This window comes from the organism of the source record quoted next, unplaced genomic scaffold, assembly GCF_019419815.1.
Source record: "Pyrus x bretschneideri cultivar Hongxiangsu unplaced genomic scaffold, Pyrus_bretschneideri_v1 Contig38, whole genome shotgun sequence".
NCBI classification, from domain to species: domain Eukaryota; kingdom Viridiplantae; phylum Streptophyta; class Magnoliopsida; order Rosales; family Rosaceae; genus Pyrus; species Pyrus x bretschneideri.
The window spans coordinates 3,088,278-3,106,393 of record NW_025999701.1 but is presented as its reverse complement, the minus strand read 5'-3'; the positions used below and the strand labels follow the sequence as shown (position 1 = coordinate 3,106,393).

The following is an 18,116-nucleotide window of genomic DNA, read 5'->3' as shown; positions in this document are numbered from 1 at the left end:
AATACATCAGCTCTCTAACAAAAAATGTAGAAGTATATAATATAAATGCTATTGATTAATTCCAAGCTCATCACATTTTAAAATTCTTAAATAAAGTTATAACATCGATCATTACATTCAGAGAAAACACTCAAAGACTGTATAATTATATATAATTAATTGAGAAACACCAATTTTTTTTTTATTGTGGTTTTTATTGCATAATCAAATCAAATTATGGATCACCTTAATCACGCATAATTGCAAAGACCATACACACAGAACTGCCCCAACTTGCAGGGACTGTTGCATTGGCCACAATGCCTCTTGTCATAATTTGTGTCCACGCAACCCCCCCTACAACACGATTCAGTGTACTTGCACTTCTTCTTGCATGCACCACAGTTGTGCTTGTCCTCGGACAAGTCCAGGCACTTGTTGTTGCAACACGTCGAGTTCTTGTAGCCCGGTGGTGTGTAGGCACATACCTCATTGTCTTTGTGGCAATGGTCAGCTGCTCTAGGGTTTCTGTCAACCAGATCCTTTTCAGCTAGGAAACGACTCACCCTCTTCGAAGGCAGTAGCAAGGTGTTTTCATCGACCTCCTGTTGTTCTTTCCATGAGTCGGTGAAAGGGGTTTTTCCTTCTTCTACTCCATGACTGACCCTTTTCACGGTCATGAGAGTGATAGACAAAGCCATGGTTGTTGCTATGATCAATATAATCTTGATGACCTCCATGGCTTTGTCTCTTCTTTGTGTTTGTGTGTTTGCGGTTGTGTGGCTGAGAGAGAGAGAGAGAGAGAGAGAGAGAGAGAGAGAGAGAGAGAGAGAGAGGGGGGGGGGGTGTGGGGAAGATGGTGGGGTGGAATACTTAGGGTTTATAATAGCCAGCAAGAGAGGGGTTGACGCGGGAAAGGTGGTAAAAGCGTGGTTATGTGATGCAAAGAGTGCGGTCGAATTCTAGGCCCTAGGGCATATACTAGTATTACTTCTTAAAGAAACTTCATTGATTTGGGCACTCTTCATTTTGAATAAGGCAATGTACTTGCATATTTTGAACCATACTTATTAATGTGACAAATGATCGATGTTTATTAAGAATTAAACTAGTGTAATTATTGAATTTATTTGTCATATAATGCATATCTTAAAGTATAATTAAATTGGTTACCTACATGCCACTGTGTTACATGTACATACAAAAATTTCTTGTCCAAGCTAGTGTGGTTCAAAATTAAGATCAACCTATGCTCTCTAGCATTCTTCTTCACATCCAAGTGATCTCATTCTGCAAATGCCACAACCATACAAGTCAAAGGGCAGTCATGACAATTAACTACCCTTGATCCCCTTTGACCGTGGTGGTGCCCCGGCGGTAATGTGCTGCCACAAGTGAGCTGACCTGAACAAATTTAGGCATGCTGGGAGGGGAAGCAAAGGGGATTGGCCATTAATGAAATGATATAACACAACGAAGCAACACAGATCGTCTAAATGTTATGTTGTGACGCGTCCTTTTGGACTTTAACTTTAGCTTTAAGAACGTCTGCGTACATATACAGCTGATTATTATTATTTATCAAAAAATTAAACTTGTGTTAATGCAATTATACAAGTTAACTAGCTCTCAAGGCTTAATATTTCTACCCGCGTTTATTCCGTGATTATAATGAAATTATAACGGCAGTTGACGGAAAATTTTCACATAATTTATTATTTCCTGTTTTTAAAATCATGTGTTTTGATTGTTGTCTACGAGTTCATCATCAAGGTTGTTTCGTTATTCATGAATCTTCTGGTTTACAACGAAGAATTGTGGAAGATACCTATAGTAGCTAGCTAGATATATAGCTCGCTTGCAAAGCGATCAGCTAAGGAGTATAGGTTTAGTGATAACTTGATTTATTAATACAATATTATGTAAGTAAAAACTTATATACGATATTGAATTATTAGATCGAGATGTTATAATGACGATGAATTCGTTCCACATACGCATGTAAGTCTTTTCAAGGAACATGCAAGCTCCAATACAATTTCCTAAATCTAAAACATTAAACCTATGGAAGCCTCACGTTTCTTGTAGTAAAGACAAGTTAGCTAGTCCAATCATATTCTTTGATATCTTCAAGCCTTAATTTTTTTTTTTTTTTTTGAAACGCAAGTCCCAAATTGTATGTGGTCGATTCTTTTACTTTTTATTTCTCCCTTTTTGTAGGTTTTTGCCATGTTAAAATATGTTTTGTCTTGCCACCAAAAAGAGAAACTATGTTTGTATTGAGCTTACATATATTCATAGAAACTCAACTATTTAAAGGGTGACTGTCACTTAGTATTACGGTCTAATGATTTTTTTTTTTTTACTTGTAAATAAGAGGTCTTAGATTCAATTCTTGCTAAAAACAAATTCGAACAACATTATTGCTAGCCCATTGTGAGGCTTAGCCAAATCCTCCACCCTTCACCCCCTTAATGTAGATAATATCGTTTGTTCAACAAAAAAAAAAAAAAACTATTCAAAAGGTGACTTAAAAAACAGATAGTTTCAATTATCGTGCAACATTACATGATGAGAAGTAAGCTGAGAAGCTGAAACAATAATATTCAAATGAGAAGTTTGATGACATTCCCTTCAATATTGACAATATGAATTTAAATTATTTTAGTTAGGTTACAGTTACATTCTTATAAACTTCTATATTTTGAAATTTCAAATAGAGATTTTGAATTTGAAATAGAGTTATAGTTTCAACTTTCAACAAGAATTTATTTTACAATTGATTATTATGTTTTTTATTTTTTTTGTATCTAGAATAGCATTGTGTTTAGGCTACAATTTGTATATGATATAGGCTTGACCTGTGTGGTTGTGGAAAACGGAAATGGATCCTCTCCAGATCCCTTCCATCAAATCCTCATGATCCACTAATTCAGTCATTTGAAATTTGATCCAACGGTTAAAAACAGGAGGTCCTATTAAAAATTATAATAAATTTAGCCGTTTGATCAAATTTCAAGGATCCGGATTGGTGGGCCATGAGGACTTGGTAGAAGGGATCTCAAGAGGATTCCTTTTCGTGGAAAGCAATTCAGGTACAGTACTTACAGCGGAGTACAGTGAAGATTTTTTAGCGTTCGACCTCTGGTGGATGACGCCAAGTTGCTGGCTTTCTAGGCTGCCTAATATAAGTTTGTACTTGAGATTTGTTAATTTATAATTGCAATTGTTCTATTATTAAAACAAAATGTGTAAGAGTATCTCCAAAGAAGATATTAAAATATTACATAGAATACCACTGTGCATATTTGACATCAAGAATCTATCCAATCGAAATGTTATGTATTGACTAGATTTGAAGGCTTTGTAATAAGGAGTCAAATTTGACATTAATGTCTAATTTTTTTTTTAATTCATTTTAATGATGGGCTCCTTATTCCAATAACATTTCAGCCAATAAAATTTTTGTATCAACATTTTTTTATAATTACAATCATTTAAAGCTCTATTTAAATAAGAAAATAACATTTCATAATTCGTTGAAGAAATATAAAATTTGACAAATAACTTCAGATTGCCACATCAGTCATCAATTGTTATTTGACTCTTATAATTTGATATTTCTTTTGGAGATGGTGTAAGATCCCACATCGCCTAGGGGAGTGATCCTTATATGTATATTCCCATCCCTACCTAGCATGAGGCCTTTTGGGAGCTCACTAGCTTCGGGTTCCGTCGAAACTCCGAAGTTAAGCGAGTAGCGCACGAGAGCAATCCCATAATGGGTGACCCGCTGGGAAGTTCTCGTGTGAGTTCCCAGAAACAAAACTGTGAGGGTGTGGTAGGGGCCCAAAACGGACAATATTGTGCTACGGTAGTGGAGTCGAGCCTGGGATGTGTTGGGGCCCGGGTGGGGATGTGATAGTTTGGTATCAAAGCTTAACCCTGGCCGTGGTGTGCCGACGAGGACATCGGGCCCCTAAGGGGGGGTGGATTGTAAGATCCCACATTGCCCAGGGGAGTGATCCTTATATATATATTCTCATCCCTACCTAGCACGAGGCTTTTTGGGAGCTCACTGGCTTCGGGTTCCATCGGAACTCTGAAGTTAAGTGAGTAGCGCACGAGAACAATCCCATGATGGGTGACCCACTGGGAAGTTCTCGTGTGAGTTCCTAGAAACAAAATCATGAGGGTGTGGTAGGGGCCCAAAGCGGAAAATATCGTGTTACGGTGGTGGAGTCGAGCCCGGGATGTGGTGGACCCCAAGCCAGGATGTGACAGATGGTTTAACATATATTTATATAAAGTTAGATAAGCAGAGAATTAACTAATATTAAAAAAAAATTAAATAGAAAATATGGTGTGCATTTGATGCCTTAAATAGGTAGCATACTGCCTTTTATGACGCACTATTTAGTGTCGTGATTGCAAATTAACATAATTAATTGCGTGCAAATGCATGCCATAAATGAAATAGGCCTTTTGCAGCATGAGTTTTTATGGCACGCTCACTGTGTGTCGCAAATGTTTTATGTGTATCATAAAAGGCTAATTTTGTTGTAATTTGGGTTCCACTAACATGTCATGTCACATGTCACACAACCAACGTAGTTGAAAGAACTAAATTGTCTATGCCACATCAGCACAATCAACAGACCTTTTAGCTTATTTGATGGAGTAGAGTAAAGTGGGACATCGATGATGAGTGTAGGTGTTAAAGGGAGACAATATAAAGTGTAAGGGTTAAGTGGGACACGGAGGAAGACCGCATGTGGTAAAGTGAGACAATATATAGTGCATTGGTAAAGTGGGATACAGAGGAAGAGCATAGATGGTAAAGTGAGACAATATAGTGTAACAGGTAAAGTAAGACTTGGTAAATACTACATACGTTATAGCTAAAAATAGCCGACATTATATATTATGTGTGTGTATGTGTGTGTGTGTGTGTGTGTGTCTAGGTATTCTAATTAATTATTTTGAAGTACATATGCATTGGCAGATCAAGAATTCCAATGCCAGGTGATCCGAATGTTGAAGTTCTAAAAGTTCCAACATTGACCATCTTTCTACACATAATTAGTTTTTTTTTTTTTTTTTTTTTTTGATGAAAGCTCAACGGTATGAAGGGAATTTTATTGATAACGAAAAAAAAGTTACACCTAGTTACGGGGGGACATAAACCTAACCCCTCATAATACAAGAAAAATGGATAAAAAGTACATGAAAAAGAAGGAGGGACATAAACCTTACCCTTCTAGAAACACAAACAATAAAGATACAAGAAAAATAGGGGGGAGATTAAACCTAACCCCTCTAAAACCAAATGTAAAATTCTAAACCTGCAAAACAGATTAAGCAACATCACAAGGTTAAGAAAAAAAAAAGAACAAGAAAGTGAGTCAAACATGTATGCCGATATACAGATTAATTTGAGAAACGGTAGCTAGGAAAGTCAGCATAGTCTAAAAACAAAGCAGCATGAGCTGCCAAAGGAGGGGAATCATGCCATACTAAAGTTAGAGAAGACAAGCCCATATTAGCAAAATTGTCCGCAACAACATTTCATTCGCTATATATGTGAGAGGCGTAGAAAGTCATCTTCCGAATGCGATCTAAACAAATAGACCATTGCGTACTAAGAGGCCAAAGAGAATCAAAATCAGTCAATTGGAGAGCAGAAATAACACTAGAAGAGTCACTTTCCAACCAAAGGCAATGCCATCCCTGCTGATATGCAAACTTTACATCAATAATAATTGCTGATAATTTTGCAAAGAAAGAGTTGCGATGACCAATCCCTTGGCAGAAGCCACTAAGAAATTGACCATAACTATCCATGAAAACTCATCCATAAGCTGCATGATCGGGTTTCCTTTGGATAAACCATCTGTATTAAGTTTAATCCAAGGAAGCCAAGGAGAAGACCAAAGCATAGGAAGAATAGTTGGCACTTTGCGAAGGATAAGCTGGATCCCCAAAGAAGAAATGATACAAGTGTCAAAACCTTGAGAATAATCAAGAATAAACTTTCCACCATGAAAGATCCCAGAATTGATAGACATGCAAAGACGGCAAAAATAGATTGGGCGACCCTAAAAATGAACTTATTTCAAGCTTTCCAAATAGCTGAAAGAGTAGAAAGACCCACAAAAATCCAGATATTGTGCAACTGTTGGGAAAATGGCTTACGTACGTAGGCATCCCAAAAAACAACCAGAGAATCTGAAAAAGCCAAAGAGGTACCAAATTGACATGCTAGCCACCTCCAAAGCTACATAGATATCCAAAAACCGAAGAAAAGATGAACAGTAGATTCCTCATAATTATGACATAAACAACAAATAGATGCCAAAGAAATACCCCATCGCTGAAGTGCACCTTCAGTAGGAAGTTTGTCATGAAGAAGCCACCAAACCAAAATAGACAGCCGAGGTGGTATAAAATGTCGCCAAATAACCTTAGCCCAAGCACAATCACTATGTTTTCGTCGAATAAGATGGTAGTCAGAAGAAAAGGAAAATTTTCCAGTAGATGTAGGCTCCCAGATCAATTGGTCATCCTCTACATTTAAAGGCAAAGGTAAATGTAGAATCTGCTGCACTACTGAAGGAAATAAATTTACAAAATAATCTGGCAAATACCAACTTTGAGCTTCAATAACATTTGAAACCCTAGGAAGAACTGTAGGTACAATGATCGAAGATAGTAAAGAGCCAATTAATTAGGTTATCCAACCATTTGTCAAACCAAAAGGAAACTGACTTCCCATCCCCAATAACCCAACAACTATTATTATTCAGAATAGGCAAAACATGCTTCAACCCATGCCACATAAAAGACCGTAAATAGATATCTTGTTTTTTTATAAGGTGCAAGAGGGAAACGTTGACGAGCAAATAAACCCCACACAGAAGAAGATTGTAAAACATCCCAGCCAAAACTAATCAAAGCAGTTAAATCCCAAAGACCAAGGCCACCTTCATGCTTAGGTCCACACTAGGGCTGGGTTCGGTTTTTTTCGGTTCGGTTCAATTTTTTTTCGGTTTTTTTCGGTTCGGTTTCGGTTTTTTTTCGGTTTTTTTTTTTTTTTTTTTTCTCCAAAATTGAAAAAAAAATGGAAATATGAAAGTTCACATTCAAAGTCACTTCTTCTTCATAGTCATGATGCCATTCTCAAAAGAAAACCCTACAAATATCATCAAACAACTGAAAATTCCGACAAACACAGTTATGGAAAAAAGTTCTTCAAAGACAAACACAGTTGGTACCGGCAGTTGCAAGTTTGCAACCTGCTTGGTTGTGACCCTGTGGGTGATTGAGGCTGACACAAACCGCTTTGAGATGAACACATCGAGTGTAAATGGTTCCATGTAGGCTATGGTGCGCTGTTTAAATGATATATGTTTCGTGGGATTTTTGGACTTCTTCTCCTTCTGGTAAGTGTATGGCCGGCTATTGTCATCATCGAGGAAATCCTCTACCCCGAAAAAACTTCTCGGTGCACAATGAACCTGTAAATTGCACAATCAGATGGCAGTTGATATCACCAGAAAAATTCTACTGGAAAGAAATTAGATGGCTAGCAGATCTTCATGGCATCATCCAAGCACAAAAAAAAGTTCAAACCTTGTTCAAGCATAGATCTTTATTAACTTTCTTAGGTCTTTCTCAGAGAAAATCATTGGTTTGAAACTAACGCAAGGCTTTGTGATGTCAAATTCAAGAATATAACGCAAATGGGTGCTCGGAAATTGGGATTTCGAATGTACCTGTCCATTGTGAATATCACTCGTGGGCACATACAAGCAAGGCATGGCTCTGTTTCCTCCATACACAAAAACCCCTTTATTCCACACCTTCCCAAAGACTTGCTTCAACATTTTCCCTTTCCACTCACACACAAGACACCTTGATGTAGAGTGGTCCTACTCGTACCTAATCAGCTGAAAACAAAAATCAAACAACAGTAAAAATGACAAAGGAAACAGTACTGAATGCTCTATGTTCGCTTGCTGAAAAACGATTAATAAACCACAAATTTTGTGATATTTCCATGATTAGTTGATTTCAAAATGTACCTGGTTCAGAACTTTCCAGGGATCTGCTCCCATTCGGTCAAGTTTGTTTATAAATGCAATTCTCGGAACCTCATATCTTTTCATTTGCCGATCAACAGTAATTGACTGACTTTGCACTCCTCCGCGGCTGTAGCCACCTCCGCCACCGCCACCACCGGATCCGCGAGACTGAGCCTCGTTGACGGTGATGTTGCGGCCGTCGAGGTTCTGGCCGTTCATGCCTTCGATCGCATCCCTCATCGCCTGCTCGCTGTCGAAGGTTCACAAAAAATCAAACACATATCGCATCAGATCCACACATCAAACACCCAAATCACATCAAAGATTCACAAAAAAAATCAAAAAATAAAAGGAACCGATCGATCGTCAATCTTTGGGAGAGAAAGATTGAGATGAACAGAATCATAGACAGTAACAGAGAATCATAGATCAAGTAACACAGAGAGAAACAGAATCAGATCAGAGAGAAGAACAGAACGACTGATGGCCGAGGCCGAATCGGACAACGATGAGGACGAGGCCACCACCATGTCTCAGAGAGAGAGGGAGGGAACGAGAGTCTAGAGAGAAGAGGCCAGGGCAGGGGAATGAAAAATAAGGAGGAGGAGGGTTAGGGTTACAACAACTTAAAAAATTAAAAATAATCTCACAAATCCTGGAGGCATGAGGGTTCGAACCCATGCCTCCATGCTTGTAAAGTTTCACTGAAACCAACTTGGCAACAGGTTCTGTTTTGTTATGATTGTATGACTAAACTATTTATAAATATTCAAAAAAATAATATATATATCGGTTCGGTTCGGTTCGGTTTGGTTTCCGAGCCTCAAAAACCGAAACCGAACCGGTCAGATTCGGTTCGGTTCGGTTTGACAATTTCGGTTCGATTTTTTTTTCGGTTCGGTTTTTTTCGGTCTCGGTCCGGTTCGGTTCTCGGTTTTTTTCGGTTTTCGGTTTTTTGAACCCACCCCTAGTCCACACACCATACTCCAATCAACAGTTACTAGTTTTTGTGAAGCCAAGTCCCTTGGCCATATAAAATTTTGTGCAAGTAGAAAGATGCTTTAAAAGGCAAATAGGCCATTTATAAATTGAGAAGCTATGGAGAAACAAATTTTGATAAACAGATTGCACCAATTGGAATCATTAGCCATTGAGAGAAGTTTACCCTTCCAACCTAAAAGACGAGTTTTAGCCTTATCCACCAAAGCTTCACATCTCTATTTTCTATCAAATTTAGTTCATATGAATAAATCAAGAATAAGCTCACATGTGCCAAAATCAACAGTGCTCCTCTGGGTTTGTAAATTAAATTAAATTGGGAGTTAAACATTAGGAAAAGCAAAAGAGGTTCTCGGGCTTGTAGTGTATAAGATAAAGAGAAGTTTTTTAAAATCTTTTTTAATTGACTTGACTCAAAATGACATCCTTTTGGTCATGTCATTTAAAAAGAAATAGGGGTGTGTTTGTTTTCCTTCACTAGGCTTCTTTAGACAGAATTGGACTAAGGGTTAGTATAGTCCTATATTTGCTACCTGTAGGGAGTATCTTTAATAAGATTGTGAGGGACTCGTCTCGACTAATTCCTTCTTTAGATGGTCTTAACTAGACCGCTCATAAAGCAAAGGATTGCTAAGACCACCGCTTCGCCAAAACCTGCTTCACTTTGTCTGCTTTGTCTTCACTTCGCCTTCGTTTTCGCTTCGTCGAGCCTCCCAACTCGCCGCCATTGAAGCACCAAGCTTTTCTTCTTCATCAGCTCGTAATCAACCGATTTAGCAACTACCTTGTCCTCCTCCTTCTCCAAAGCTTTCGAATTTGCAAAAACTAGATTGCTCAGAGAAGGATGTCTATTGTTGATTGCTCAAGCTTCTTCAACCGAGTTTACGATTGGATTTCAAAAGTTTGATAGAGGAATTTCCAACTCCAAAAAGGGTAGCAATGCCTTACTCCACAAGTCCAACTCCACGCTATGTCCTTCACCAATCCCTCTTCTAGCTCTACCAGCTTGTTAATCAGGTTTGTATTAATAGGGTTTGATTAAATTTTGCTAATTTGGATTAAATTTCATTAATGTTTGAATTAAAATGTGGAATTTTGGATTAAAATTTGGAATATGGAATGGATTATGTAGTTAATTTGCAATTTCCCCTTATGGCTATTTTGCAATTTAGGATCTGATTGTGGGTTGGTTAGTTTATGATGTTGTTGAATGTAATTCCGTTGTTGTGATTGTTCAAATACAGTCCAATTTTCATTGATTTTCATTATCTTAATTATTAGTCCAATACAGTACTAAACGTTTAACTAAGTTAGTCCAGCTTAGTATTCTAAGCCAATCCAACTTATATTGTCCTTGAAAATCGTACCATCCGAGATAGTCAATGCAATAAACGCACCCTAGAATTAAAACCTCTTCTTCTTCGTTTATAACCTACTACCTGGATATCCATGGAGACCATGGAGATAAGGACCTCTATCACCACCACCCAACCCATCGGAGAGTCCCTAATGGTCAATCACAAGTACTTCTCCCGGCATTTGAAGGGTCTTGGGACCACCCGGGTCCCTATGTGAATCCGTCCCTATACGCATGAGTGTATATATATTAACTTTGGGCAGAATTGAGTCGCATTTGTGTTCGTGTTATCTATTAATAGTGTCATGTTTGTGTCACGCAAGTTGATATAAAATTAATATTACGACAATACCATACTCGTACTAGTCATAAGAAAAGAGAATAAATTATAATAATTTGTGAGCATTTATAATCTTGCAAATTTCAAACCATGTTAATTAACCCGCAAATTTCACTTGCGACTAGACTTTCTGATGGTTATGGTTATTTGCATTAGCTTTTGACCAACATGTACTTGTATTGTACAGCAACATAGCATAAAATATTCATCTATCTGCGTGTGTGTGTGAAATGCCATATTTGAAACGCAATAATTTACATGACTCAGTTCTCCATACAAGGAATATTCAAATCGTTTTGCACATTGTACCACTTTTATTGGTTCCAACGATTTGAAGGTCAAGATCCATCTCCTTCTAGAGGCCTAAAATCTTGATTAATCACCTTCGAAGTCACAAAATATAATCTTGATTAATCCCATATACTTGTGCTGCATATTTGGCTATGTACATGGCCCGGGCTTTTAAAGTACGGAAAACATGTTTCTTCAATTTCTCAACGAATTAAGCTGCCCGGTATAGAAGCTAAATCCCAAAACCATACGAATCACGCACACACAAATATTACTTTTTTTTTTTTTTTTTTTTTTTGTGTCAACATATATTACATTATTCAACATGAATCACACATTCGTTTTCTTTGTACCCATGTGATGATGCATCACAATAAAAAAGACCATGAAAACATTTGGTTGGTTTGGGTTGAGTTGTAAACTTCGAAGATGTAGTTGCGGGTAAAAACCCGACCAATCGCTTACTAGGTGAGTTGTATTCGATTGGATTGGATTGAAGTATTATTAGTCTGATTAAAACCGACCAACCCGAATGTCAATCATTCTTAAACATGCATATATGTTACATAGAATTATACATAAAATTTAATAATTATTAAACACACTTGTTTATTTGTACTTGAGTATAATAAAATTTAAGAAACAAGTAGTGACTCTACAATACTACGTTCACATCACTTGAGCCTAATATAACATAAATTTTGGATTGTTAATCCCATCCTGTGGAACCCGCCCAATCCACTTGCTTTGGAATTGGTTGGGTGGATCATGTGGAGATATAAATTAACCACATCGAATATGAGAAAGACAATGAATTATTAACTCAATATGACAGATTTACCTTTTAATGTCATGAGCAGACTGCACACGAAACTCTAGTGGGCTAAACATTTGTTTGCCCTCTAGGTCTTTTGTTTCTTGGACATAAAATCATATACAAGATTCATTTTCTCCATTGATTATCTTAATTGCTTTGTCTGCTCTATTTGGCAGCTAAGTCGGGAAATATCATCAATTTGCTCCAATCTGATAGAGACGAGGAAGTCGTGTATGAGCACTAACCACATATATCTACAATCGACAATTAAATTTATGGAGTCACATGGAGAGCAAAACATGTTTGTTGAAATCATTTTCCAAATCTAGTTAAAAGAAAACAAGGGTTGAAGCCATTTTATTAGGTGGAAGTTTGATCAAACTTGTAAAAGCATGAGATCGAGGACATATATGGTAGTCTTGTTTTCTTTAGCTAGATATCTAATGAAAAAGCTTCATAATTTTTTTAACCAAAACAACTAACAAAATTATTTAATCGTAAAGATAAGAGGTAGTGACACTATCGTAATTAAGTTTGGTAGCAACGACAACTATTTCTTCATAAAACAAGCAACTATTTTTTCATAGCTAAATTTTATAAAGAAACAATTGTCATTACCATCAAATTTTAACTTAATTATAATACTACTCCCTTATTTTTGTCCTTATTCATAAAGTTTCATTAAGTGATTTTTGATGCATTGTGTGAACTGTGAAGCCATTTTCTTTAAAACTCACCCAAAAAAAGAATTAACAATCTTGAACCCAATTCGAGTCCGGTCGGGTTGGTTGGGGTCATACCCGATAAAACTGAACCGCAACCCAATTCTAGTCCGGTCGGCTTGCTGACATTCTATGCTTTCCCTTTGTCGAATCGCAGCCCTTGAAAAAAATCACAATTAGGGTTTCTCGCAGTTTGCTAAATCCTTAATCCGCATCTCCGCTCTCTCTCTGTTTTAGTGACAATTCCGTTCAAATTGGACGGTCGTAGCGAGATGGACATGGAGGTGGTGGGCCGCCACGCGCTTCTCTTCGACGACGACAACAACGCCTCGTTCGTCAACTCACCCGACGCCCTCGTCGAGTGGAACTCGCTCTTCATCGACCGCTACGATGTTCGCCACCTCCTCCCCAACCCTATGCCCCCTCGCACGCGCCGGCGACATCTCACGCGCTCATCCTCTTCGCCGCCGCCTTACCACGATGCCTCGCTCGAGTCGGAGCTCGATGAGGAGCGCTACCTCGATTTGCCGTTGCCGTCCGAAGAACAGGAACAAGAACAAGGTAAATTGTTAATCCCTCAGTTAAAATTTATTAAACTTTGTATTGAATATAGTATGATTTCTGATGGATTCGCAAATCAATAGATTTGGTATTCTGGATTTGTTACTATATATATACGTATATATGTTATTTGGTTTATGGGAAAATGAAAGAAAAAGAATTAAAATTTAATGGTTAATGACCTTTTGTTCAAAGGGATGTCAAATTAGCTGAAGTGAAATTGTTGCGTTAGTTGTAGGCTTTAGTAGATTAAGGTTCCATATTGTCGCCCTGATTTGTGCTTCACAAGGTTTTTATTAAAAGATTGAATGGAGTAGGCTTTTATGTGTGTCCTGGTAATCTGGTTTTAACTCGAATTCAGGAATACCTACAAAGTACTTGTTTGGGACATGAATACATGCAGATTGATCTGCCTAAGAAGAGCAAAGAAAGGGTTGTTAAGTGGTGTAGGTTATGAGTGTTAAACATTTCATTATTTTGCAAACAATTACTAAACAGTGGAACAATGAATGGTGATTGAATAAGTGTGGACTTTGTATTAGGAAGAAGTATCAGTGTTTGAAAATGAGTGCAGAGTAAAATGGAGTTATGAAATTTACAAAACTTAGGATTAAAGGAAATGTAGATTTTGGTAGTGGCGTCTTTTGGGTTGGCTATTATTCAATGGTTTGGAGGTTAGTTTGTGGTCGGTTGTGTAACCATTAGAGTACTGCACTGTATGTTTGTTAGATCGATGATATTTATTGAAATGATCTGTTTGAGTAGAACAAAGAGGACGTCTTCATTTGTACTGAAATGGAGAGGGTTGGTTCTTTAATGGAAAACTGTGGAATGCACAAACCCCCCAGAATTGGGAATATGATCCACTTGGACCTTAAGGTCTCGATGCGATGGAACTCTTGTTTTTTTATGGAAGTTGGAATTGGGTCAGATCCCTGAGGGTGTTCATCTCATTCCTTGTTTGCTTGGGTTGGGGGGAGGGGGAAAGGAGGGAGCAATAGTTTAAGACTATTATCGAGAGACATGTTTGGTCTCTTCATTCTATCAATGTTTTGTTTTTTGCATTATTTTTTCAGTTTGTAGGATGGGACATAGTTTGCAACAGTTGCATTTATCAGAGACACAAGTAAGAATATTCCTCTCTAACTGTAGTCTCTCATTTATTTATATTTTCCCGGCTTGGTATTTTAATGTCAGCTTTGGGTAAAATTGATGTGTGTAAGAATGATTTTGATTATTAAATCTTTATGTCTTGATATAGGTAAAGAACCAGAGCAGGCAGAGGCTGGTCGCTATCATTCTGTTGGATTCTCATATGGAAACCTAGATGAATTCACTGTGCAGAAGAATAATGATCCTGAGCCTGTTTTCCACCCAGCCTTTCCAGTGCCAGATATCTTAAGTCAAAACCTTGTAAGTATACCTCTCGTGTTTCTTATTTGTCAGTGTAAAATTTCACATGACCTGGATATTATTGTTTGTTTGATAGTTAACAAATGTGGCCAGATGATAATTGCTAGGGTGCATGTGTTCTTCTAAGGCTTACCATGTCTAAGTTTCAGATACTCGGAGAAGGCATGCAGTTCTTGTGACACAAGGGGCTGTGCAGGTGGGATTAGGATTGTAGAAATGTATTGAATCTTTACTGCTTCTCACAAACTGACAAACTGGAAGAAATATATCTTGTTCGAGTTATGTTTCTTGATCCTTATGGTTATCTGGAATATATGAGGTTCCGAGGGTTTATCTTGGGTTTATTACTATGCTACTTACTTCGTTTTTGCTCTTGAGGTGATATCTGCATTTGTGGAATATTGCTGTGTGTTGATTTTTTTCTTTCCTTCTGTTTTTCCCCTCAGCCTCCAACAGAAAAGGTACATCAGATCATTGCAAGAACTGCTTTATTCGTTGCCAAGCATGGTGGGCAGTCAGAAATTATTTTGAGGGTGAAACAGGGAGACAATCCTACGTTCGGATTCTTGATGCCTGACCATTACCTTCATGCGTACTTTAGGTTTCTCGTCAATCACCAAGAACTATTGGAGTGTGACTCTGATGGAAAGCCTCTACTTGAAGAGAAGAGAGCTGACAGTGGACTTGATCAAACAGGTGGTGCGTTATCTTTGCTTGGTTCTGTATATGGTTCTGGAGAGGATGACGATGGTATAATTGAGGATGCACCTGAATTGAGAAAACTCAAGTCTGATGAAGCTATTAATTCTGCCAGTGCATCTGTTCCTCGTGTATCAGAACACCTAGAATCTTCTGGAAATGTAGCTGGGAAAACTGATGTTGTTTCTACGAGTCCATGTATTCCCAAGAAAGAGAAAGTTAATGTCATAAAACATAATCGCAGCATTACCACAGTTAAAGGTGGAGCTATTAGTGGTATGAAGAAAGAAGATGGTGCCACGGGATCACTATCTACTGCTGCCAATGACTCACGAGCTCCTGCTATGCCTAGCACATCCAAGGTTGAACTACCCATTTTGGAGCCACCAGCTGATCAAAAGAGAGTGGTTGATAAAATAGTTGAGTTCATACTAAAAAATGGTAGAGAATTTGAAGCTATTTTGATTGAGCAGAACTGTAAACAGGGAAGGTTTCTGTTCCTTCAGCCATCTAACCAGTATCATCCTTACTATTTAAAAGTTCTTCAAAAAGCCCAGGAGGTGCGTATCTGCAGAAACTAGTAATTTCTTTAAAGATTTTGTGCTATTTGATTATCTTTGTTAAGAATATAAGAGTTTTGAGTGCCTTTTTCTACCTGTTCTTAAATTGCCTTATGATGCTTTTTTTTTATATTTTTAAATGCATATAAAGGTTATATCTAATTTGTGAAATTTTGTGTCCTTTGTTTTATAGACTCTGGCTGAATGATGGTCCAATGTTTCACATTACTGATATTTATGACTGGCCCTTTCTCTGCAGTCCAAGGTATCTGGCAAGGGCTTGGTTCCTGAGAAGCATGAGTCTGTGGGGCATGTAGTGGACAGTAAAGCTGCTGCAGAAGGTGATAATGTCTCTTCAGAATCTGCTGGTCATGATTTGCCATTTGATTATGACAGGAAAGAGAAATTTAAGATGGTAATCGGCAGCTCAAAGAAGGATGGAAATGGTCCACCTCCCAAAGCTAACGAGGGTCAGTCTGGAGTCAGCCTGGATGCGGTTGCAGCTATTCTCCAGGCAGCCACAAGAGGCAATAAGAATCCAGGTTTAGAGATGTTCCCAAAGTCATCAAGTGGTATAGGTCAACCTCCTAGCAGTGAGGGTGGGCAAAATTTGAGCTCCGGGAGTCTACATACATCTCAACTTCACACTTCTGTTCAAAAGGCAAATTATTCTGGGGAGCCTCACGTTCCTGTCCCTGTTGCCAAGGCCATTGCTGAGACGGCTGCTCTTGCAGCTGCAAATGAGGCAGACTCCTCAGAAGCATCCTTGACCAGAGAGCAGAAGTTGAAAGCGGAGAGATTGAAACGAGCAAAGATGTTTGCAGCTATGATAAAAAGTGGATCTGCACCGTTGAAAAATGAATCATTGCGTGGCTTATCGGTTGAACCACCAGAATCAGGGCTTTCCTCATCAGGTAATGTAAATCTTTCAGTCAAAGAAAGGGAAGGCAGTTCAGTTCCATTAGAAGCTGATATTTCAGATAAGGTTGAGGAGTTGCAGAAGAAATTTTTTGCTGATGAATGTAATGAGCGGCGTTCAAAGAGGAGCTACCGTTCCAAAAGGTATGAAGGAGAAGATGAACTTGACAATGATTTGCAACAAGAGAAAGAGGAAGAAGATAAAAAGGGTCACAAGAACTCTAGGAAGAAGCATCGGTCTCATCATTCTTCAGAACACAGTAGGGACAGGCATAAGCATAAAAGACGTCATAAGTATGACAGTTCTGATGACGAGAAGCATCGGCACTCACGGCGTAGGCATAAGAGAAATAGCTCTGATGATGAACATCAGCCTCAAAAAAGGCGCAATCACGATCGCTCTGATGATGAGCATCGGAATTCTCGACGTAGGGATAGGCATAGTGACTCTTCTGAGGATGAGCACCAGCTTTATAGGCGCCGGCACAAGCACAGCAACTCCTCTGAAGATGAACATAACCACCGCAGCAGATCTGTAAAGCACAGGAAACTTGTGTCTGAAAAAGGAGCAGAGTTAGAAGAAGGCGAGATCTATACAAAGTCAGATCAATCAAGAGCTAGTGAGGGTGCTCATGCTAGTAGGGAAGCTTCCATTGATATTTTGGAATCAAATCAAAACGGAAGAGCTTCATCGCAGACTTCGCAACCAACAGAGGTTTCCGATGAACTTAGAGCTAAAATCCGTGCTATGTTGATGTCAACTTTGTAGAAAGGGCACCGTTCCAGTTTTTCTTTTGTTGTAAGAACAGTTATGAGTTTGTCACGATTGTATCTCTATCTTTAATGCTAGTATCAGTTAATTATTTCCAAGTTCCAACTGCAGAAGACGAACCATGCTCCACATTTCATTAGCCTCAAGAACGAGTGCTCTGCATCTATCAAAATCCAGATGCCAAATCTTAGAGAGTTTTAGTTAATAGACCAAAATTTCCCATTTCGTCCAAACTGAGACTAGCTCCCCTGGTTTAGGGTTTGTCCGCGGTAATCTAGTCTACCAAGTACTTTGACTTTTTAAACATTCTTCGTTGTTCGATTTGTAGGGTATAACAGTTTATTTTATAAGAATCAATCTTTATCATTTATTTTCTTAACTAGTTAGTAGTTCTGAACTGTTGAAGAAAAATTACTTCGTACTCTAAAAAACGGTTTGGGCCTCGAATATGAGATCTTTCTCATAAAAATGAAGTGGGTGACATGTCGTTAGGCCGTTTCTGTAGACACGGTGGTGAAGCAAATAGATGGAATTTGTCGTCCATCACATGGTTTTAACCAAGTTCATTGCAGGAACACTCCTAACATTCCTAACATTTTGTCTT

General features: G+C 38.2%; 3 protein-coding genes across 3 annotated transcripts; 1 reads left to right on the top strand and 2 right to left on the bottom strand.

Moving 5' to 3' along the window:
- Positions 1-230: 230 nt before the first annotated feature.
- On the bottom strand, positions 231-719 carry LOC103946670 (stigma-specific STIG1-like protein 1). Its single transcript, XM_009357429.3, has one exon. The coding sequence runs from the start codon at positions 717-719 to the stop codon at positions 231-233; it is 489 nt and encodes a 162-aa protein (XP_009355704.1).
- A 6,322-nt stretch (positions 720-7,041) lies between these two features.
- On the bottom strand, positions 7,042-7,949 carry LOC103946796. The gene is made up of 2 exons (XM_009357592.2): positions 7,755-7,949; positions 7,042-7,496 (listed from the first exon to the last, which is right to left on the bottom strand). Exons 1-2 carry the CDS (start codon positions 7,863-7,865, stop codon positions 7,128-7,130), a joined length of 480 nt encoding a protein of 159 aa, XP_009355867.1. The 5' UTR covers positions 7,866-7,949; the 3' UTR covers positions 7,042-7,127.
- Positions 7,950-12,710: 4,761 nt separating this feature from the next.
- Positions 12,711-17,603, top strand: LOC103946669 (splicing factor, suppressor of white-apricot homolog). Its single transcript, XM_009357428.3, has 4 exons — positions 12,711-13,150; positions 14,412-14,563; positions 15,010-15,822; positions 16,082-17,603. The coding sequence occupies exons 1-4, from the start codon at positions 12,862-12,864 to the stop codon at positions 17,507-17,509; spliced, it is 2,682 nt and encodes an 893-aa protein (XP_009355703.1). The 5' UTR covers positions 12,711-12,861; the 3' UTR covers positions 17,510-17,603.
- The last annotated feature ends 513 nt before the right edge of the window (positions 17,604-18,116 follow it).

Excerpts from the sequence above, each read along its gene's own strand:
- LOC103946670 (XM_009357429.3), bottom strand. The coding sequence starts at position 719 with ATGGAGGTCATCAAGATTATATTGATCATAGCAACAACCATGGCTTTG.
- LOC103946796 (XM_009357592.2), bottom strand. The coding sequence starts at position 7,865 with ATGTTGAAGCAAGTCTTTGGGAAGGTGTGGAATAAAGGGGTTTTTGTG. Across the intron at positions 7,497-7,754 it reads GTGATATTCACAATGGACAG|GTTCATTGTGCACCGAGAAG; the intron begins GTACATTCGAAA and ends TGCAATTTACAG.
- LOC103946669 (XM_009357428.3), top strand. The coding sequence starts at position 12,862 with ATGGACATGGAGGTGGTGGGCCGCCACGCGCTTCTCTTCGACGACGAC. Across the intron at positions 13,151-14,411 it reads AGAACAGGAACAAGAACAAG|GTAAAGAACCAGAGCAGGCA; the intron begins GTAAATTGTTAA and ends GTCTTGATATAG. Across the intron at positions 15,823-16,081 it reads TTCTTCAAAAAGCCCAGGAG|TCCAAGGTATCTGGCAAGGG; the intron begins GTGCGTATCTGC and ends CTTTCTCTGCAG.